Source organism: Pleurodeles waltl, chromosome 3_2 (genome assembly GCF_031143425.1).
Source record: "Pleurodeles waltl isolate 20211129_DDA chromosome 3_2, aPleWal1.hap1.20221129, whole genome shotgun sequence".
In the NCBI taxonomy this organism is placed as follows: Eukaryota; Metazoa; Chordata; class Amphibia; order Caudata; family Salamandridae; genus Pleurodeles; species Pleurodeles waltl.
Window position 1 is genome coordinate 196,173,802 of NC_090441.1, and position 23,066 is coordinate 196,196,867.

Genomic DNA, 23,066 nt, shown 5'->3' on the forward strand with positions numbered 1-23,066 from the left:
CTCTGGAAGAACAGTTTTCTTGCTGTTCTGACTTGCTGCCTCCTGCCCTCCTAGCTTGGATGAGAAGGGCTGGACCCACATCACTTGAATCCAGAACCAGAGTGGCACCAAGGGCTTGCTGGCTTGCCTCCTGTTCTTCTGAAGTGTCAGAGACACAAAAGTCTTCCAACTCATCACCTACAGCACCTGGACTCTGCCATGTGGGAGTTTTGCCCTGCCAGGTGGAGCCGATCTAGCCCTGGATCTTTGGAAGTGGGTATAAAGTGCTGCAACTGCCAAAATCCACACATAGACGCTGTTGTGCTGCTCGGAACTAGTGCATCTCCATTCACTGCTCATCGCTGGTGTGAGGATGGAGGACCTTGCATCACCATTGGCATGGCACAGCACCTCCAGTTCCGATGCATCTTTGACTCGGCGTGGCTCAGAACAGACACCACCTAAATCCGAAGGATCGACAACGATGCATTGCTTATTCTGCTCCTTTCATCTCCCTCGATGTTGACGCAACCAAGGTACTGTTTTTCTTTTTTTAAACCTTTAATTATCAGTTTCTTCCAACAAAGAACAAACAACCATGTACATGTTCGACAATAAGTTATTTGAATATCAAGCATAATACAGGTAAAAATCGGAAGACAAATGATGAAACATTCTGCGCAGTACATAAAAGTGTTATCATAATTAGCTATCAACAGAGTCTCCCAAATTTGATATGCCTACGTTACCCTTCCAGGTCCCCATCCGCCCTTTTGGACAATGACTCCTCGCTCACACTCACATCATTGTTAGCATCATGCATACTCTCCTTGTCCCCAATAAAAATTCTCTTTCAATGCCCCCCAAAGCCTCCTGATCTGCCTGCAGTTTTTCATTAGCCCCACCTGTCTGTGGTGTTCTTCCTCAGCTAGGGATTACTCCGACACATCCCGGACCCACTAAGCTACCCACAGCGCCTCCACTCCCATCCATGTGATACCGACCCAGTGCCAGGCCAGCACCAAGTCCAGCTGTAGGAAGCGGTAAGACATCTTGGGCCACATGTAGCAACCCGTCTGCGAGTCGCAAACGGCGAAATTCGCCGTTTGCGAGTCGCAAACGTGGGTTTGGCATGCAGAAATGCATATTGCGAGTCGTTACTGACTCGCAATATGCATTTGCGACTCGCAAATAGGAAGGGGTGTTCCCTTCCTATTTGCGAGTCGCTGTGGGATGCAATACCATTTGCGACCGCGAATGGCATCGCAGTTACCATCCACTTCAAGTGGATGGTAACCCACTCGCAAATTGGAAGGGGTCCCCATGGGACCCCTTCCAGTTTGTGACTGGACCCCAAAATATTTTTTCAGGGCAGGGAGTGGTCCAAGGGACCACTCCCTGCCCTGAAAAAATACTGAAAACGGGCTACACTTAAAAAAAAAAAAAACTGCTTTATTTAAAAGCAGGTCGCGAACATGGAGGTCTGCTGACGTCAGCAGGCCTCCATGTTAGCGAGTGCCTATACTCGCAATGGGGCCTCAATTTGCGACCCACCTCATGAATATTCATGAGGTGGGTCATTGCGACCCCATTGCGAGTCGCAGTCGGTGTCTGAGACACCGTACTGCATAGCAAATTGCGACTTGCAATTTGCGAGTCGGATGGACTCGCAAATTGCAAGTCGCAATTTAGCTTTTTGCTACATCTGGCCCCTTGTGTTTTTTGGGTCTGGGAATGTGACACCAGTTCGCACCTCAAGGCCGTGGCCCAATGCAACCTGCCACCACAGCCGTCAAAAGGACCCAAACTGCGCAGCTCCGTACCAGATGTATAAAGTCTGCCTCCACAGCCATACAGACCACTAGTCCCTCCTCAACCTTGACTGTAAAGTACGGGGTAAGATCCTCGCGAACAGACTCCTTCCCTTGATGAGGGCACTAGTCCATGAAGATCAGTCCAGATTCACCCTGGGTCGCAGTACTTTTCCTAATATCAGACGGCTTCTGTGAATAATCTATGATGCCCCACAAGCCGCATTTGACCAGGATGCAGTGTCATTAGACATCAAAAAAGCTTTTGATACTCTTAGTTGGAAGTTTCTGCTTGTAACCCTACGTCATATGGGCTTCGGCCCAGGATTCTTGAAGTGGATTTGCACTTTACTTTCCCACCCGATGGCCAGAGTAAAAATAGGTCAACTGATATCCAAAAGTTTCCCTAGCATCAGGGGTACTAGGCAGAGCTGTCTGCTCTTGCCTCTACTCTTCGTGATTGCTATGGAGCCTCTCGTCTGCCGCCTGTTTTTACACACTCAGTAATGGGGGATCCGAGAACTAGATACCCATTATCTCATGTCACTTTATGCTGACGAAGCACTGATATACTTACGGAATACCGGGACCTCCCTATGATACCTGATGGCTCTCCTGTACGCTTTTGGAGAAGTCTCAGGCCTCTGGGTGTATTGGTCAAAGTCCTGCTTGTTTCCCCTTTCCAAGATCCCTGTACCCTTCATGGCCATTCTTCTGGGCCATCGCTCGTAACGGTGCCATAAATCCTCTAAGTATTTAGGCATACAAATTTACTACTCTCCTTAACAATGGCAACCTAGGCCACGCTCTTTGATCTATCCGTGGCTCACTCACCTTGTGGTGCTTCCTGCCATTATCCCCACCAAGACGAGTGGCGATAGCTAAGATCTTGATACTTCCTAGGTTGTTGTACTTCTTTGCCGCATTGTCAATAGTGGTTCCCAGGAGCTGCTTTTAGGAACTGAATGGCTTGCTGTTGGAGCTGATGTGGGGAAAAGATCAACATCGAATAGCACTATCTACCACACAATGCGCGCTCCTGGAGAGAGGACAAAGCACACCCAACTTCAAGCTTTACTATGCTGCAGTGCAACTACAGTGGCCCCTACGATGGCTCAGTGAGTCCCCCATTGTGGAAAGGGAGATAGTACGTGTGAAGCTGGGCATGACCAGTGTGTACACTTGGCTGTCTGACCGCACGTGTCCTCTGCTTAAAGGAACTAACTTGATGATGATGACCCAAGAGTGTTGGCACCAATTTGCACAGGACAAGTATTGCATCCCCCAATATTTTCCCATGATTCCCACAATCCAGATACCAGGTAAACCTGCTTTGACTGCGAGTCACAACTTGACCTCTTGGACAGAGGCGGAGATGGTGATGAAAATTGACTTTTTCAATAAAGGATATTTTATGTCTTAGGCAGACATTATGGACACCTCTTCGTTGGGCCCAGGGCATTTCCTAATGTATCATGATGTTCATCGATTGGTGCGAGACACTTGGGGTACCGGCAATGTGGAACCACCACAGTCAGCCATCCTCCACACTCTCTTATTGTGAACTGGCCAGAAGAGAGCCATTTCACTGCTATATGAAGAATTATCCATGGGCACTAATGTGACCATGGAGCGAGATTTCGACAGGTGGAATGCAGTCCTCTTGCATCCATTAACCCTGAAAACATGGACAAGAGCTCTCCAACAGGTGAAAGAGGTTTCCCGGAATCCTAGATTCCGCTTCACCCACTTCAATTACATATATCAGACATACTCTTGCCCCCAGCGCATGAAGCGTATGTTCCCTACATCCATGCCTGAATGCCCAATATGTAAACTGGTTGAGAAAGGGTTTTACCACATGGTGTGGGACTTCCCCCCCGTTGTATCGCACATGGCAAACAATTATTGCAGAGACAGCTGAAATGACAGATCACCCAATGACTCCTACTCCTGAATCATGTCTCCTGGGAATTTGCCTTTGAGCCAAGGGGGGCAAAAATCTCCACATGTTTATTGACTTAGTATTTATTTTGGTTAAAAGGCAGCTTGCAATGCAGTGGAAGCCACCCACGATGCCAGATACCTCCAAATGGCTTCAAATAGTACTACCAATGGCAAAAGCAGAAGTGAGCGTATAGCACTACCTGTGGGACAAGGGCCTGATGTGCACGAGGAGTGAGACCTGGGATATCTTTGTAGTGAATGCTGAGGCCAAAAATGACATTTGTCCACCATGAAGGGGCTACTCAATACTGTAGAGATACCATCACGCAACTACACAGGCCCACATAACGGTGACACCATGATGACCCCACCAATTATGAACATACTCTGTCCACATCCTGCAGAATGCAAAGGGCTCGGGGGATTCCCCCCAAACGTTATTGGCTGTTCATCCATCACCATGGTAGTTATCACACTCCCTTCTTCCCAAATAGACGACTTAGTCATACCCCCACAAACCTGACATTCTTCCTTCTGTTCTTAAACATAGAATCAGTTTAACTTGAGTGTACATATTGGACCAAGAAGACTATACTGACCACTGTGAAATGTATTTGAAAATTTACACTGTATTATGAAGTATGTTTGCGCAATCCGCCATCATGTGGAGATCACCTTCTCTACCTCACCCCCTCCTTCCTTTTTCTTCCCTTCCTGACTGCAATTGTTATTGAGGTAGTAATATAAAATAATAAAAACAGATTGTAAAAAAATGCCTTGCTGATGTTAGAGCAAGTAGCAGAGCTGTTTTCCGAAACAGATATTGTAAATTTGCCTTATGGAGAGGTTCAAAAGGATGTTTTATTAGCTGTGTTAAAAAGGTGTTCAGTTGTCACAGAATAGGGTTTTTGAGAGGACAAACCTTAAAAAGACCTTCAATTAATTACTAGATAATTTTTTGTGACTAAAGAGATGATTAGTTGTTTGTTCTTCCAAATTTAGAGATTGCTGTTAAGTAGATTTTGATTGAACAATGAGACAGACTTGATCGTGCCAGATGGAGTACATAACGAAAAATCTGTTCTAGAGGCCCTTTGTTTGCTGGTACCTGGGACATGTTCCGCTTTCAAAGTGAACTTGTGGCTGATAGTCCACTTCCAAATGGTCTGTGCTTCTCTGGACTGTAATCTTGACCTTGTCCCCCCCGCTTGTTTATGTACTACATGTAGGAGGCTGGACTGGCTTGTAGTGAGTACCAAGGGGTACTTGCACCTTGTACCAGGCCCAGTTATCCCTTATTAGTGTATAGGGTGTCTAGCAGCTTAGGCTGATAGATAATGGTAGCTTAGCAGAGCAGCTTAGGCTGAACTAGGAGACGTGTGAAGCTACCACAGTACCACTTAGTGTCATATGCACAATATCATAAGAAAACACAATACACAGTTATACTAAAAATAAAGGTACTTTATTTTTATGACAATATGCCAGAGTATCTTAGAGTGTACCCTCAGTGAGAGGATAGGAAATATACACAAGATATATATACACAATAGCAAAAATATGCAGTATAGTCTTAGAAAACAGTGCAAACAATGTATAGTTACAATAGGATGCAATGGGGAAACATAGGGATAGGGGCAACACAAACCATATACTCCAGAAGTGGAATGCGAACCACGAATGGACCCCAAACCTATGTGACCTTGTAGAGGGTCGCTGGGACTATTAGAAAATAGTGAGAGTTAGCAAAATAACCCTCCCCAAGACCCTGAAAAGTGAGTGCAAAGTGCACTAAAGTTCCCCTAAGGACAAAAGAGTCGTGTTAGAGGAATAATGCAGGAAAGACACAAACCAGCAATGCAACAACTATGGATTTCCAATCTAGGGTACCTGTGGAACAAGGGGACCAAGTCCAAAAGTCACAAGCAAGTCGGAGATGGGCAGATGCCCAGGAAATGCCAGCTGCGGGTGCAAAGAAGCTTCGACTGGACAGAAGAAGCTGAGGTTTCTGCAGGAACGAAAAGGGCTAGAGACTTCCCCTTTGGTGGACGGATCCCTCTCGCCGTGGAGAGTCGTGCAGAAGTGTTTTCCCGCCGGAAGGACGCCAACAAGCCTTGCTACACGCAAATCGTGCGTTTGGCGTTTTTGGACGCTGCTGGGGCCCAGGAGGGACCAGGAGGTCGCAAATTGGACCTGAAGAGAGAGGGGACGTCGAGCAAGACAAAGAGCCCTCACTGAAGCAGGTAGCACCCGGAGAAGTGCCAGAAACAGGCACTACGAGGATGCGTGAAACGGTGCTCGCCGAAGTTGCACAAAGGAGTCCCACGTCGCCGGAGACCAACTTAGAAAGTCGGGCAATGCAGGTTAGAGTGCCGTGGACCCAGGCCTGGCTGTGCACGAAGGATTTCCGCCGGAAGTGCACAGGGGCCGGAGTAGCTGCAAAGTCGCGGTTCCCAGCAATGCAGCCCAGCGAGGTGAGGCAAGGACTTACCTCCACCAAACTTGGGCTGAAGAGTCACTGGACTGTGGGGGTCACTTGGACAGCGTCGCTGGATTCGAGGGACCTCGCTCGTCGTGCTGAGAGGAGACCCAAGGGACCGGTAATGCAGCTTTTTGGTGCCTGCGGTTGCAGGGGGAAGATTCCGTCGACCCACGGGAGATTTCTTCGGAGCTTCTGGTGCAGAGAGGAGGCAGACTACCCCCACAGCATGCACAAGCAGGAAAACAGTCGAGAAGGCGGCAGGATCAGCGTTACAGAGTTGCAGTAGTCGTCTTTGCTACTATGTTGCAGGTTTGCAGGCTTCCAGCGCGGTCAGCGGTCGATTCCTTATCAGAAGGTGAAGAGGGAGATGCAGAGGAACTCGGCTGAGCTCATGCATTCGTTATCTAAAGTTTCCCCAGAGACAGAGACCCTAAATAGCCAGAAAAGAGGGTTTGGCTACCTAGGAGAGAGGAAAGGCTACTAACACCTGAAGGAGCCTATCAGCAGGAGTCTCTGACGTCACCTGGTGGCACTGGCCACTCAGAGCAGTCCAGTGTGCCAGCAGCACCTCTGTTTCCAAGATGGCAGAGGTCTGGAGCACACTGGAGGAGCTCTGGACACCTCCCAGGGGAGGTGCAGGTCAGGGGAGTGGTCACTCCCCTTTCCTTTGTCCAGTTTCGCGCCAGAGCAGGGGCTAAGGGGTCCCTGAACCGGTGTAGACTGGCTTATGCAGAATTGGGCACATCTGTGCCCAACAAAGCATTTCCAGAGGCTGGGGGAGGCTACTCCTCCCCTGCCTTCACACCATTTTCCAAAGGGAGAGGGTGTCACACCCTCTCTCAGAGGAAGTTCTTTGTTCTGCCATCCTGGGCCAGGCCTGGCTGGACCCCAGGAGGGCAGCTGCCTGTCTGAGGGGTTGGCAGCAGCAGCAGCTGCAGTGAAACCCCAGGAAGGGCAGTCTGGCAGTACCAGGGTCTGTGCTACAGACCACTGGGATCATGGAATTGTACCAACAATGCCAGGATGGCATAGAGGGGGCAATTCCATGATCATAGACATGTTACATGGCCATATTCGGAGTTACCATGGTGAAGCTACATATAGGTAGTGACCTATATGTTGTGCACGCGTGTAATGGTGTCCCCGCACTCACAAAGTTCAGTGAATTGGCTCTGAACAATGTGGGGGCACCTTGGCTAGTGCCAGGGTGTCCTCACACTAAGTAACTTTGCACCTAACCTTTACCAGGTAAAGGTTAGACATATAGGTGACTTATAAGTTACTTAAGTGCAGTGTAAAATGGCTGTGAAATAACGTGGACGTTATTTCACTCAGGCTGCAGTGGCAGGCCTGTGTAAGAATTGTCAGAGCTCCCTATGGGTGGCAAAAGAAATGCTGCAGCCCATAGGGATCTCCTGGAACCCCAATACCCTGGGTACCTCAGTACCATATACTAGGGAATTATAAGGGTGTTCCAGTAAGCCAATGTAAATTGGTAAAAATGGTCACTAGCCTGTCAGTGACAATTTTGAAAGAAATGAGAGAGCATAACCACTGAGGTTCTGATTAGCAGAGCCTCAGTGAGACAGTTAGTCACTACACAGGTAACACATTCAGGCACACTTATGAGCACTGGGGCCCTGGGTTACCAGGGTCCCAGTGACACATACAACTAAAACAACATATATACAGTGAAAAATGGGGGTAACATGCCAGGCAAGATGGTACTTTCCTACACAACCCCCCCCCAAACGAAGGACAATAAGACTAGCCATTACCTGATGAGTCTTCATTGTCTAAGTGGAAATATCTGGAGAGTCCATCTGCATTGGAGTGGCTACTCCCAGGTCTATGTTCCACTGTATAGTCCATTCCCTGTAGGGATATGGACCACCTCAACAATTTAGGATTTTCACCTTTCATTTGTTTTAGCCAAAGTAGAGGTTTGTGGTCTGTCTGAACAATGAAGTGAGTGCCAAACAGGTATGGCCTCAACTTCTTCAGAGCCCAGACCACAGCAAAGGCCTCCCTCTCAATGGCAGACCAACGCTTTTCTCTAGGGGTCAACCTTCTACTAATAAAAGCAACAGGTTGATCCTGGCCCTCAGAATTAAGTTGTGATAGGACTGCCCCTACTCCTAATTCAGATGCATCAGTTTGGACATAGAATTTTTTAGAGTAACAAGGGCTTTTCAGGACAGGTGCAGAGCACATGGCCTGCTTTAGCTCCTCAAAAGCTTTCTGACAGCTTGCTGTCCATAATACCTTTTTAGGCATTTTCTTGGATGTGAGGTCATTAAGAGGGGCTGCAATGGAGCCATAGTTCTTAATGAACCTCCTGTAATACCCAGTGAGGCCTAGGAAGGCTCTCACCTGAGTCTGAGTGGTAGGGGGAACCCAATCAATAATAGTTTGGATTTTCCCCTGAAGTGGTGCAATCTGTTCCCCACCAACAAGGTGTCCCAGATAAACCACCTTCCCCTGCCCTATCTGGCACTTTGAAGCCTTGATAGTGAGGCCTGCCTTTTGCAGAGCCTCCAAAACTTTCCAAAGGTGGACCAGGTGATCATCCCAGCTGGAGCTAAAGACAGCTATATCGTCCAAATATGCTGCACTGAAAGCTTCCAGCCCTTGCAGGACTGTGTTCACCAGCCTCTGAAAAGTGGCAGGTGCATTTTTCAAACCAAAAGGCATTACAGTAAACTGGTAATGTCCTCCAATGGTAGAAAATGCAGTCTTAGGTTTAGAATCTTCTGACAATTTGATCTGCCAATACCCTGCAGTCAAATCAAAAGTGCTTAGATACTTGGCAGATGCCAGTGTATCTATGAGCTCATCTGCCCTGGGTATAGGGTGAGCATCAGTTTTGGTTACCAAGTTGAGACCTCTATAGTCTACACAAAACCTCATTTCCTTCTTTCCATCTTTAGAATTGGGTTTTGGTACCAGTACCACAGGAGAAGCCCATGGACTGTCAGAGTGCTCAACCACTCCTAGTTCCAACATTTTCTGAACTTCTTGCTTTATGCAGTCCCTGACATGGTCAGGCTGCCTATAGATCTTACTTTTGACAGGTAAACTGTCTCCAGTATCTATAGTGTGCTCACACCAAGAAGTGGTGCCTGGCACAGTAGAGAAGAGTTCTGAAAATTGTCCTAGGAGATTTATGCAATTGTCTTTCTGCTCAGCAGTAAGACAATCAGCCAAAACTACACCTTCCACAAGAGCATCTTGATCTGTGGAAGAGAAGAGATCAGGTAGAGGATCACTGTCTTCTTCCTGTCCCTCATCTGTTGCCATGAGCAGGGTGAGATCAGCCCTGTCATAGTAGGGTTTCAGGCGGTTGACACGGAGCACCCTAAGGGGACTCCTGGCAGTGCCTAAGTCAACCAAGTAGGTGACTTCACCCTTCTTTTCAACAATTGTGTGGGGTCCACTCCATTTATCTTGGAGTGCTCTTGGGGCCACAGGCTCCAAGACCCACACTTTCTGCCCTGGTTGGTACTGAACCAAAACAGCCTTCTGATCATGCCATTGCTTCTGGAGCTCTTGGCTGGCCTGAAGGTTTTTACTGGCCTTTTTCATGTACTCAGCCATCCTTGATCTGAGGCCAAGTACATAATCCACAATATCCTGCTTAGGAGCTTTTAAAGGTTGTTCCCAACCCTCCTTTACAAGTGTGAGTGGACCCCTAACAGGGTGTCCAAAAAGAAGTTCAAAGGGGCTGAAGCCCACTCCTTTCTGGGGTACCTCCCTGTAGGCAAAAAGGAGGCATGGTAGAAGGATATCCCATCTCCTGCGGAGTTTTTCAGGGAGACCCATAATCATGCCTTTGAGAGTTTTATTAAATCTCTCCACCAGTCCATTTGTTTGTGGATGATAGGGTGTTGTGAACTTGTACGTTACACCACACTCCTTCCACATGGCCTTTAAGTATGCAGACATGAAATTGCTTCCTCTGTCTGATACTACTTCCTTTGGGAAGCCCACCCTGGAAAATATTCCCAGGAGGGCCTTTGCCACTGCAGGAGCTGTAGTGGTCCTTAAAGGAATAGCTTCAGGATATCTTGTGGCATGGTCCACTACCACTAAGATAAACCTATTGCCTGAAGCAGTAGGAGGGTCAAGGGTGCCAACTATGTCAACCCCTACCCTTTCAAAGGGAACCCCAACCACAGGCAGTGGGATAAGGGGTGCCTTTGGAGTGCCACCTGTCTTGCCACTGGCTTGACAGGTTTCACAGGACTTACAAAATTCCTTTGTGTCCTCAGACATCCTAGGCCAATGAAACAATGGTACCAATCTGTCCCAAGTTTTCATTTGACCCAGGTGCCCAGCTAAGGGAATGTCATGTGCCAGTGTTAGGAGGAACTTTCTGTACTCCTGAGGAATCACTAATCTCCTGGCAGCTCCAGGTTTAGGATCCCTATGCTCAGTGTACAAGAGGTTGTCCTCCCAGTAAACTCTGTGAGAGTCACTGACATCCCCATTAGCCTGTTTGACAGCTTGCTGTCTGAGACCCTCTAATGTGGGACAGGTTTGCTGTGCCACACTCAGCTCCTCCCTGGCAGGCCCCCCTTCACCCAAAAGCTCAGCAGTGTCTGCTTCCAGCTCCTCTGGTGTAGGTTCTGCACAGGGAGGGAATTCTTCTTCCTCAGAAGTTGAATCCACTGTAGAGGGAGGGATAGTAGGAAGTGGTTTGCTTCTACTAGCCCTAGCTTTAGGGAGCACTTGGTCCATTGTTCCAGGATCCAAGCTTCCCTGTCCTTTTTGCTTTTTGGCCTGAGCCCTTGTCAAAGCAAAAATATGCCCTGGGATGCCCAGCATTGCTGCATGGGCCTCCAACTCCACATCTGACCAAGCTGATGTCTCCAAATCATTCCCTAATAGACAGTCTACAGGTAAATCTGAAGCTACCACAACTTTCTTTGGACCAGTTACCCCCCCCCAGTTGAGATTTACAACAGCCATGGGGTGGCTTTGTGTTATGTTGTGAGCATCGGTTACTTGGTACTGGTGTCCAAGTATGTGTTGTTCAGGGTGCACCAGTTTCTCAATCACCATTGTGACACTGGCACCTGTGTCCCTGTAGGCCTGGACCTCAACACCATTTATTAGGGTTAGTTGCTTGTACTTCTCCAAGTTATGGGGGCAAGCAACCAAAGTGGCTAAATCAATAGCCCCTTCAGAGACTAAAGTAGCCTCTGTGGTCTCCCTAATCAGACCAACCCCAACTAAATTACCAAAAGTGAGCCCAGCTACTCCCTTGGATTGGCTATTAGTAGGTTTGCTCCCACCACCACTGCTATTAGTAGGGACACTAGGTGTAGCAGTAGGGGTTGTAGTGGTAGGAGCTGTGGTGCCTTTCTTTGGACAACTGGGATCTGTTGTCCAATGGCCTTTTATTTTACATAAATAGCACCATGGTTTCTTTTCCTTGTTCTGATTAAAGGAGGATTTGGGCCCACCACCCCCACCAGAGTGTTTTTGTGGGCCTGATGAAGACTCATTTTTAGATTTGTCCCCACCCTTGTCAGAAGACTTACCATCCTTCTTTTTGTTGCCATCTTTGTCACCCCCTGTATGAACTTTTCTGTTCACTCTTGTTCTGACCCATTTGTCTGCCTTCTTTCCCAATTCTTGGGGAGAGGTCAGATCAGAGTCCACCAAGTACTGGTGCAACAAATCAGACACACAATTATTAAGAATATGCTCTCTCAGGATTAAGTTATACAGGCTGTCATAATCAGTAACTTTACTGCCATGTAACCACCCCTCCAAGGCCTTCACTGCCTGGTCAATGAAATCAACCCAGTCTTGTGAAGACTCCTTTTTGGTCTCTCTGAACTTTATCCTGTACTGTTCAGTGGTTAAGCCATAACCATCCAGGAGTGCATTCTTAAGAACTTGGAAATTATTGGCATCATTTTCTTTCACTGTAAGGAGCCTATCCCTACCTTTTCCACTAAATGATAGCCATAGGATAGCAGCCCACTGCTTTTGAGGGACATCCTGTACAGCACAGGCCCTCTCAAGTGCAGCAAACCACTTGTTAATGTCATCCCCCTCCTTATAAGGGGGAACTATCTTGTGCAGATTCCTGGAATCATGCTCTTTTGCAGGATGACTATGGGGAATATTGCTGCTGCCACCATGGGTATCTAAACCCAACTTCTGTCTTTCCTTCTCTAATTCTAAAGACTGTCTATCCAAATCCAGCTGTTGCTTCTTGAGCTTCAGTCTGGTTTGTTCCACTCTCAATCTATTGAGCTCCCTTTCTAACAATCTGTCATCAGGGTGGGTGGGAGGGACATTTCTAGATACAGAGGTATGATGGGAATGAACAGAAGGAGACCTGTCCCTTACAGAGGGCACCCTAACAGCTTGGCTACCAGCATAATGTGAGAGCACACCATCAGTATGGTGTGATTCAACCTCTGTACCAACTATGCTAGACTGTCTAGTAATGGGCAGGCTGAGAAGTTTCTTTCCTGAACCTTTTCCTGGGGGAGTCCCTGGATCAGATTGAGAACCATTAGCTACTTTTTCACCAGATTTGGCACTTATGGCCTTATCCTGTACTCTAAGCATATTAATTAACAGTTCTAAGGAAGGATTCTTCCCTACACTCAAACCTCTCTCTATGCAGAGACTCCTTGCTCCTTTCCAGCTAAGGTGATCATATGCAATTTTGGACAGTTCAACATTTTGGCCTGTACCAGACATTTTTTAGAGAGAGTTAAAGTGATAGAAAAAGAGAAAAAAGTTTTCAGAACTTTTTGGAAAGACAGAAAAAAACTTTTTAAACTTTTATGAACTTTTTGAAAGTTTAGGAGTACTTTTCAGCACTTAGAAAAGAGTGAAAAGAGGAAACGCAAAACTTTTTGGCTATGTGTATATACACTGACCTTCTTTTGTATATTTTTCTCTTATGAAAAGTACAATGACAAGAGTGGTAAGTAGTCTCAAGCACTTATCCCACCACTGCACAACCAATGTAGGAGGCTGGACTGGCTTGTAGTGAGTACCAAGGGGTACTTGCACCTTGTACCAGGCCCAGTTATCCCTTATTAGTGTATAGGGTGTCTAGCAGCTTAGGCTGATAGATAATGGTAGCTTAGCAGAGCAGCTTAGGCTGAACTAGGAGACGTGTGAAGCTACCACAGTACCACTTAGTGTCATATGCACAATATCATAAGAAAACACAATACACAGTTATACTAAAAATAAAGGTACTTTATTTTTATGACAATATGCCAGAGTATCTTAGAGTGTACCCTCAGTGAGAGGATAGGAAATATACACAAGATATATATACACAATAGCAAAAATATGCAGTATAGTCTTAGAAAACAGTGCAAACAATGTATAGTTACAATAGGATGCAATGGGGAAACATAGGGATAGGGGCAACACAAACCATATACTCCAGAAGTGGAATGCGAACCACAAATGGACCCCAAACCTATGTGACCTTGTAGAGGGTCGCTGGGACTATTAGAAAATAGTGAGAGTTAGCAAAATAACCCTCCCCAAGACCCTGAAAAGTGAGTGCAAAGTGCACTAAAGTTCCCCTAAGGACAAAAGAGTCGTGTTAGAGGAATAATGCAGGAAAGACACAAACCAGCAATGCAACAACTGTGGATTTCCAATCTAGGGTACCTGTGGAACAAGGGGACCAAGTCCAAAAGTCACAAGCAAGTCGGAGATGGGCAGATGCCCAGGAAATGCCAGCTGCGGGTGCAAAGAAGCTTCGACTGGACAGAAGAAGCTGAGGTTTCTGCAGGAACGAAAAGGGCTAGAGACTTCCCCTTTGGTGGACGGATCCCTCTCGCCGTGGAGAGTCGTGCAGAAGTGTTTTCCCGCCGGAAGGACGCCAACAAGCCTTGCTACACGCAAATCGTGCGTTTGGCGTTTTTGGACGCTGCTGGGGCCCAGGAGGGACCAGGAGGTCGCAAATTGGACCTGAAGAGAGAGGGGACGTCGAGCAAGACAAAGAGCCCTCACTGAAGCAGGTAGCACCCGGAGAAGTGCCAGAAACAGGCACTACGAGGATGCGTGAAACGGTGCTCGCCGAAGTTGCACAAAGGAGTTCCACGTCGCCGGAGACCAACTTAGAAAGTCGTGCAATGCAGGTTAGAGTGCCGTGGACCCAGGCTTGGCTGTGCACGAAGGATTTCCGCCGGAAGTGCACAGGGGCCGGAGTAGCTGCAAAGTCGCGGTTCCCAGCAATGCAGCCCAGCGAGGTGAGGCAAGGACTTACCTCCACCAAACTTGGGCTGAAGAGTCACTGGACTGTGGGGGTCACTTGGACAGCGTCGCTGGATTCGAGGGACCTCGCTCGTCGTGCTGAGAGGAGACCCAAGGGACCGGTAATGCAGCTTTTTGGTGCCTGCGGTTGCAGGGGGAAGATTCCGTCGACCCACGGGAGATTTCTTCGGAGCTTCTGGTGCAGAGAGGAGGCAGACTACCCCCACAGCATGCACAAGCAGGAAAACAGTCGAGAAGGCGGCAGGATCAGCGTTACAGAGTTGCAGTAGTCGTCTTTGCTACTATGTTGCAGGTTTGCAGGCTTCCAGCGCGGTCAGCGGTCGATTCCTTATCAGAAGGTGAAGAGGGAGATGCAGAGGAACTCGGCTGAGCTCATGCATTCGTTATCTAAAGTTTCCCCAGAGACAGAGACCCTAAATAGCCAGAAAAGAGGGTTTGGCTACCTAGGAGAGAGGAAAGGCTACTAACACCTGAAGGAGCCTATCAGCAGGAGTCTCTGACGTCACCTGGTGGCACTGGCCACTCAGAGCAGTCCAGTGTGCCAGCAGCACCTCTGTTTCCAAGATGGCAGAGGTCTGGAGCACACTGGAGGAGCTCTGGACACCTCCCAGGGGAGGTGCAGGTCAGGGGAGTGGTCACTCCCCTTTCCTTTGTCCAGTTTCGCGCAAGAGCAGGGGCTAAGGGGTCCCTGAACCGGTGTAGACTGGCTTATGCAGAATTGGGCACATCTGTGCCCAACAAAGCATTTCCAGAGGCTGGGGGAGGCTACTCCTCCCCTGCCTTCACACCATTTTCCAAAGGGAGAGGGTGTCACACCCTCTCTCAGAGGAAGTTCTTTGTTCTGCCATCCTGGGCCAGGCCTGGCTGGACCCCAGGAGGGCAGCTGCCTGTCTGAGGGGTTGGCAGCAGCAGCAGCTGCAGTGAAACCCCAGGAAGGGCAGTCTGGCAGTACCAGGGTCTGTGCTACAGACCACTGGGATCATGGGATTGTGCTAACTATGCCAGGATGGTATAGAGGGGGCAATTCCATGATCATAGACATGTTACATGGCCATATTCGGAGTTACCATGGTGAAGCTACATATAGGTAGTGACCTATATGTAGTGCACGCGTGTAATGGTGTCCCCGCACTCACAAAGTTCAGTGAATTGGCTCTGAACAATGTGGGGGCACCTTGGCTAGTGCCAGGGTGTCCTCACACTAAGTAACTTTGCACCTAACCTTTACCAGGTAAAGGTTAGACATATAGGTGACTTATAAGTTACTTAAGTGCAGTGTAAAATGGCTGTGAAATAACGTGGACGTTATTTCACTCAGGCTGCAGTGGCAGGCCTGTGTAAGAATTGTCAGAGCTCCCTATGGGTGGCAAAAGAAATGCTGCAGCCCATAGGGATCTCCTGGAACCCCAATACCCTGGGTACCTCAGTACCATATACTAGGGAATAATAAGGGTGTTCCAGTAAGCCAATGTAAATTGGTAAAAATGGTCACTAGCCTGTTAGTGACAATTTGGAAAGAAATGAGAGAGCATAACCACTGAGGTTCTGATTAGCAGAGCCTCAGTGAGACAGTTAGTCACTACACAGGTAACACATTCAGGCACACTTATGAAGACTGGGGCCCTGGGTTACCAGGGTCCCAGTGACACATACAACTAAAACAACATATATACAGTGAAAAATGGGGGTAACATGCCAGGCAAGATGGTACTTTCCTACACTACATGATTATTGTGTTGTCTCTGGAAACCAGTATGGGAGATCCTGAAACCCTCAGGAGGAAGACTTGGAGTCCTAAGGCCACGGCTTGTAGATTGGTGTGCATCTGTGCTTCTTAAGTTGACCATTTACGGCTCACTTCTAAGTCCTGAAGGTGAGCTCTCTATCCTTCTCTGGAGGCAATTGTGTCCATTACCAATACAGGAGATGAATGGATAAAGATCAGTCCTGCTGATACATTGTTTTCTCTTGTCTACCAGAATATTGCTTCCTTCATCTTCTTTGCGACCTTGACAAAGTCCTAGAAGGATCCTTGGTCTTGTGACCATTGATTTTCAAGTTTTCCTCAATTTGTAATTTGAAATATGTAATCAAAGGGATGCAGGATGCACAAATATACACAGTCACTATATATATGTTCATTGTTGATGTACTGCATTTTCTTTGATTATTTTTTTTATTCCACTGCTGTGATTATTTTAAGAGTTGCACGTGTGCTGCTGCATTCACATTAAGTGTTCACGTTATTATCTTTGTGTAGCATGGGAAGTGCATTAATAGAGTGCTGCATTCTTTGCATTCCTTTCACTTCATTCCCTCTCGGTCTGAAGCAAAGCAGAACACCAAAATAGGTGATAATAAAGATGGACCTTATTATTTTTCTAGTTGTTTCTTTGAAGCCGTACAAGAAACATTTATTTGGTTTGGCAGGCACATTAAGGTCATATCTTTTCCATGCTCCCTCAAGCAATGAATGGAATGAGCCTATATTAACTGAGTTATCCGGAAGTGGAGTGGACAGAGCAGAAAAAGGAGCTATGTAGTCTTACAATCCTGATCCACTATCAACTGGAGGTTTATCCAGAATTCCTTCCTCTTTGTTTTCATGATTAGAGTGCATGCTCCTATATGTGGGTAGCATGATAGGTCTTTTAGAAGAAGGTTCTACTGTTTGAATAGGTAACTTTAGACTAGTAGACGCCTGAATGTTTTTTTGGTATATGGGGTGTTGAAGTACAGTTACGGCCTGCACCCCTCGAGATTATGGTTGCTCAGGGAATCACTTATAATAATCCACTAACATTAACTGTAAGTTTTTAACCAGAGTTGTGGGCACCTGCATTATGGGTTCACCATTGTAATGGTATCCTTCTTCCATAGGATCATACTCATAATGTTCCTGAAACGATTCTATGTCCCTGGTGACACTTTATTGGGATATATGTGTTCCAGGAGAATTGGCACTTGAATTCCTTCATCTGAAATAATATGAACTTTGAAATTATTTTTGTCAAGCCCATAGTCAACAGTGGTCTGTGCGTCAATGAAGACTTTTGTTTCATCATCGATCTCTCCGTCGATGGTTCTCCCATCATCAACGCTGTTGTTGACATTGCTCTCGCTGTCAACATTGCCACTGTAGACGCTGTTGTCTTTGTTGTTCTTGTCGCTGACATGGATTCATGCCTCGTCTTCATTTCGTTTATTGACAGGGTCATCAACGATGTTTTTGTCCACATGCTTTAGACTCCGGTTTATGATTTGAATTTACCTTTAGGGATGGAGTTGAAGGTTCTGAGTGAGTTCCTGGAGACTTCCCACCTTTTCCCTGAGGTGTTTTGAATCTTTATATGTAGATGTTTGAGGTCTAAGAGATGACACTTCAGTACTCCTAAGTCTTTTTCTCATTGATTCACCTGAATGTTCACCATAAGAAGTACGCTTATAAGAATATTCTTCTGAATGGTTTTGCTTATTAGCTTTTTAAACCTTTTTGTAAGTATCTTGTTCCTCTTCTGAAGAGGAAATGTCCTTGGCTTTGTTTTTTAAGCCATACATGTACTCTAGCTTCTCTCTTTTTAAGTGTCTTGGCAGAAAATATATATACAAATCTTGCACTCCTTTAATTTGTAGGAGGGTTTTAGGCAATAAGTTAACTCATTGTTGCCCACAGGATGCAAAAGGCCTAAAAATATCTTTTTTAGTATTTCCTGCCATGTTGTCTGTGAGGAAAGTTCGCCCAGAGGTGAGGCAGCTTGTTGTTGTAGGCTGTTGATGGATAAAGGTTACGCAAAATGGTGAAAAAAAGGTTTGATTAGGTCCTCAATGTCACGTAATCCTAGCCCTGAAATGTCAAAGGTCCACAGAGTTATTTGGGGGCTACCATTATGATGATGAAATCCATATTTCAAAGGGAACTGTGAAATATTTGTCATGTGTCACATTTCTCTGTGAAATATGGGTTTTTATACAACTGCATTCTGGCCAATGAAAGGAAAATGTGTATCTATCTGTGTCTGTTTATCTATCTACCTACTAAAGAAGAAGACAAATCTAGAGAGAATACATATCAGGTTACGTGTAACTTTGTAATGTTACTTGTATTTTTTATGTACCATAATTTAATGATTGATTCTAGTACTTCTCAGACAGATTTAGAGCATTTGAGCATCATCCGTTTAATAGTCATTGTCTGCCAGAAACTGCAGATACACTTTTGAGAAATGTGTGGTTTTGTTGGGGATAATGTGCTAATATTTAAATTGTGTCTTATGCAAAAATATGTATTAATCTCAATCACATTGTAAATGCAATGTAAGGAAATGATAAACATGCATTCTAATGTTTTTGTTTTGTAGTACACTGACATTATAGAGTAGGTTTAACACAACATATATAAAGAAGGAAAATAAAGTACAATGTGGGGCAGTGTAACTTTTTCCTAACTGGCAATGTTTATTTTCATTCACTGGAGAGGATTCATTGGTAACTGCTAGCATTAAGGTTGGGCCTGCAAATGTGAGCTTATCAGATGCGTTGTTTAATGTTCTGAGAGCACCAGTGTCATTGTGAAAGCTTTGTTTTCATCTGCACTGAAAGAAATAGGAGACGTTGTGTTTAACTTTTTTATTTGTTTAAGGACCCGATATATCCTGCCAAATATCCTCCAAATTAATTCAGCAGTGGAAATTATGGTGAATTATGATAACACACACATTTAAACAATTAGGAAAAATGATATACATTTAGGAATATTATAAATTCAGTATTCTGCACCTATGCAGAACAACGAATGTCCAACAATAGAAACGCTTTTCACTGCTTCTGCTTTCAAACCTTGTCCCATCAACCTGAGCGCACTCATTAGGACATCTCAGGCACCCCAGTAACTATGAAGCAGTCAGTGAAATACCACCTGCTTTCTTGTGTAGGACTTTTAATAAAGGCAGGAAGTCTTATTAAACATTACTATAAAGGAAGCAGGCTCAAACCAGTGTTACCTCTGTATTCATTGGCTCCATGAAAAACTTCACTCCCATTAGGGTTTGGACAAAAGGGGGCAGATTTACTAATATTTCAGGCAACTTGCTGCATTGCGCTGCACTGTATGGAAGGGAAAGAGCAGAACTGTGCCATATCTACTAAGATATGGCACAATTTTGCATTCTCTTAGTGCTGGTGCACTGTGTGCAGCTTAGCGCCAATGCAGACTCCCTTGTACCATGCTACAATGATGCCTGCATTACGGGCTGTTGTGGGTCCATTTTAGTTTGCCAGAATACAAGAGTTTAGCTTAGCTTCGGCCTGCTGGCCTGTGCCCTTTTACCTAGATAACATGATCTGTTTTTACTATTCGTTTTTATTCATTCTAGCACTGCTTGCATTTTAGAGGGAATGTTTTTATTTCATAATCAGTTGCCATTCCGTGAAAGCGTCATTATCAGTAATGTACGTATTAGATTGTCATCATGTTCTTTGCTTTACGTTGGACAAAAAAAGAATGTGAACATGTCAGGCATTTGTTATGATATTGTTGATACACGTTTGTGCACACAATGTAACATTTAGGTACATACCTACATCAGGTTGTCTGCATGGCCTTATAAAAACACCTTGTGAGACCAAGGCCATTAGAGTGGGTTCCATCCAGGATATTCCAGCTATACTGCGCGTCACTTTTCAGCCTTTGCGTCACTGCGGAGCCTGACTAGAGGCCGACCTTGTTCTAAGGTAATGGGGGTTGGGGCGCTTCTCATGGACACAGAATGGGCAGATTAGGCTTATCACACCTTGCTCTCTTTAGGGTAGAAAATAGAGGAGTTTGCATATTCATGTTTATTGCAGTATGTTGGGGTAGTACATATTTACATCACTTATTTTCACAATCCTGATTTTATTGTTCACCATTATCCTAATCATTGCAGATTGCAGTCTTTTCAATAAATGTATTGAAGACTATCCTGCATCTTCTTTCTTGTCTGTGTGCATGTAAGGGACTTACTACTAACGAGAGAAAAGGGTAAGACGTGTTCCACTGCGATTTCTTTTTGAGAGATTTCAGAGTTCATGCACTAGGCTGACAAAAATCACCTTTACTACTTGGGTTTTGGTGAGGTGCTGCTAGAGAGCCAGAAGGCCGATGGTTACCAACTGGCGTAGGAGTGAGTCAGTCGTCTACAAGCAGAGGTGCTGCCACCCCTAATCCAGCAGTCTTTGTCGAGAAAATAGAGACCTTACAACAGGTAACAGTGGTTTTTGTGCAGGAAGGGATTTCTTCCTGCACACAAACAATCCTTAGAGGTATACTGCTCTTTTCAAGTTTGCTGCAGGATATAGCACACATGAAAAGAGGAAGTAACAAGGAGAAATTAAAATATTACTGCTCATTACACCGCTGTGGGGTTGGTGCCAATGGGGTGACATAGGCCCCTGTAGGCCCTGCAGTGCAGGAGGTCCCCGAGCACCAGGGGGCTCCCTCAGCACTGTACCCTGGCCTGAGAGCCCCTACTGATTCTGAAAGGGGAGCCCTCCTTGTAGCTTGCAGGGGGACCCCTCAAGTTTCGATACACTACTGGTACACTACCATATTGGTGCAAACCCAGATTTACAAGTCTTTGTAAAATCGGCTTTGTGGCAAAATATATTGAAGGATGCACGAGAACACCCATCTTCTACCCATGTTACATCTGCCGGATGCAAAGTAACACAAGGCAATGCTATGCACTGCCTTGTGTTAAATTGTATTTACTAAGTAACACAAATCCACACATGACTTAATTGCCAAAATGGATTTTGCGTCGGAGCTGCGCCACAAAGCTGACGCAACTCCCACTCAAAATCATAGTAAATCTGGACCAAGATGTCTTTATTTGTGTGAATGTATTTAAAGGTCTCGCCTTAGTAGTTCACATTATTTACACAATGCATCTTGCACTCTGGCAGACATATTTCATTAATGACCAGCACTAGACTTCCATTTTGACTACAAAATGCATATTTATAAAATACCGGTTCAGTGCCAAAAGTGCTTTTAAAGTCAAAGAATGAAAAAACTCCCATGAACTCACCAGGGGTAGATGGAGAGGATCTTGCGGATGAAAAGTGAGGCACTCTGGGAGACGTTTGGGTAGAGCTTGAAGATGTCAAAGCGCCCAGCCTGGATCCTGTTCTCAGTTTCTAGGGGATCAGGTTCAAAGAAGGGAGACCTTCCACTAAGCCTAGGAAGAGAAGATAGCCATTAGAGGGCCAGGTAGAGACAGTAGCAATCTGTCAGGAAGCAGAGTTAGTGGGTGTGTGGGCAGATAGATATGTGTCCCTGAAATCACAGAATGTGAGGAGAACAAGGTATGGGACTTGTTCCAACAATGAAGTAAAACATATCTCCTATCGCTCCATCATTCAGTATATAAGCACTGATTACCCCTACCTATGTGCGGATACGGGATTCTGCCACACTGTTTTTAGGTCCCACACACATAAAACTTAAACGTTCTGTTCAGAGCACATGTCAGCACACCCCACATAACACACAAACACAGTGTACACGATGCACAAGTGTGTATGTTTACAGACACACACATACTGAAAGGGGTCTTTGGACTGCCCTCAGCATTAGCTACTGTGGTTAAGATGGCTTTAGGAACTGGTGACAGGGTTGCCCATCAGCGTTGGTATCATTCCTTAGCATTTAATGGATGTTATTTACAGTGGCGGGCGAGATCTTTAGGAGGGAGGGGGGCGGGTGGGAAGCACACACATACTCACACGCATGCACGCACGCACATCCATTAACAACACTCATAACATTCAAACATGCACGCACGCACCAAACATTCATTTTAAAAGTTCACACACACTCATTCTTTCACACACACACGAACGCACGCACATCCATTAACAACACTCATACCATTCAAATATGCACGCACGCACCAAACATTCATTTTAAAACATCACACACACTCATTCTTTCACACACACATGCACATCCATTAACACTAATAACATTCAAACATGCACGCACGCACCAAACATTCATTTTAAAACATCACACACACACTTACCTTCAGCCTTGAGGTCCCAGGAGGGTTGGGACTGCTGCCTTCCCTCATTGGCTGACCCTAGGTCAGCAAATGAGGGAAGGCTGCAGTCCCATCATCGTCACAGAGTGGGATGGGGTCAGTGAGACTACTGACCCCACCCCACTCTGTGACGAAGTGTCACTGATTGACACTAGCCCTGGGCGCTTCAGTGCTTAAACCTGAAGCGCCCAGGTCGAAGTCAATGGGTGACGCTTTACTCTTCACCCAGGGGAGGGCCTCGAGGCACCTCTGCTGAGCCGAGGAGGTCATGCCCATAGCAGCTGTGGCCTCCACAGCCCAGCAAAGTTCAGCTCAGGCAGCCAGGAGTCTGCGCAAATCGCCCATGTCTTACTGCTGGCTGTCTGAGCTGAAAATGAAAAGTGTCTGTTAGGCTGACCTTTGTTCAGCCTGACAGACACTCTTCATGAGGGGTAAAAGGTGGGGGGGCGTTGCCCCTCTGCCCTAAAGGACGGGCCGCGCCTGGTTATTTACTTA

General features: G+C 46.1%; 1 protein-coding gene across 2 annotated transcripts in view; it reads right to left on the bottom strand.

Annotated features, from left to right (window-relative positions):
• The window catches only part of SPEG (striated muscle enriched protein kinase), a 1,321,813-nt gene that overhangs the window by 42,184 nt on the left and 1,256,563 nt on the right, over positions 1-23,066 (bottom strand). For both annotated transcript variants that reach the window (XM_069227158.1, XM_069227157.1), the window contains exon 40: positions 21,558-21,707. In XM_069227158.1, the coding sequence (XP_069083259.1) occupies positions 21,558-21,707 (150 nt within the window). The remainder of the gene's footprint in view (positions 1-21,557; positions 21,708-23,066) is intronic.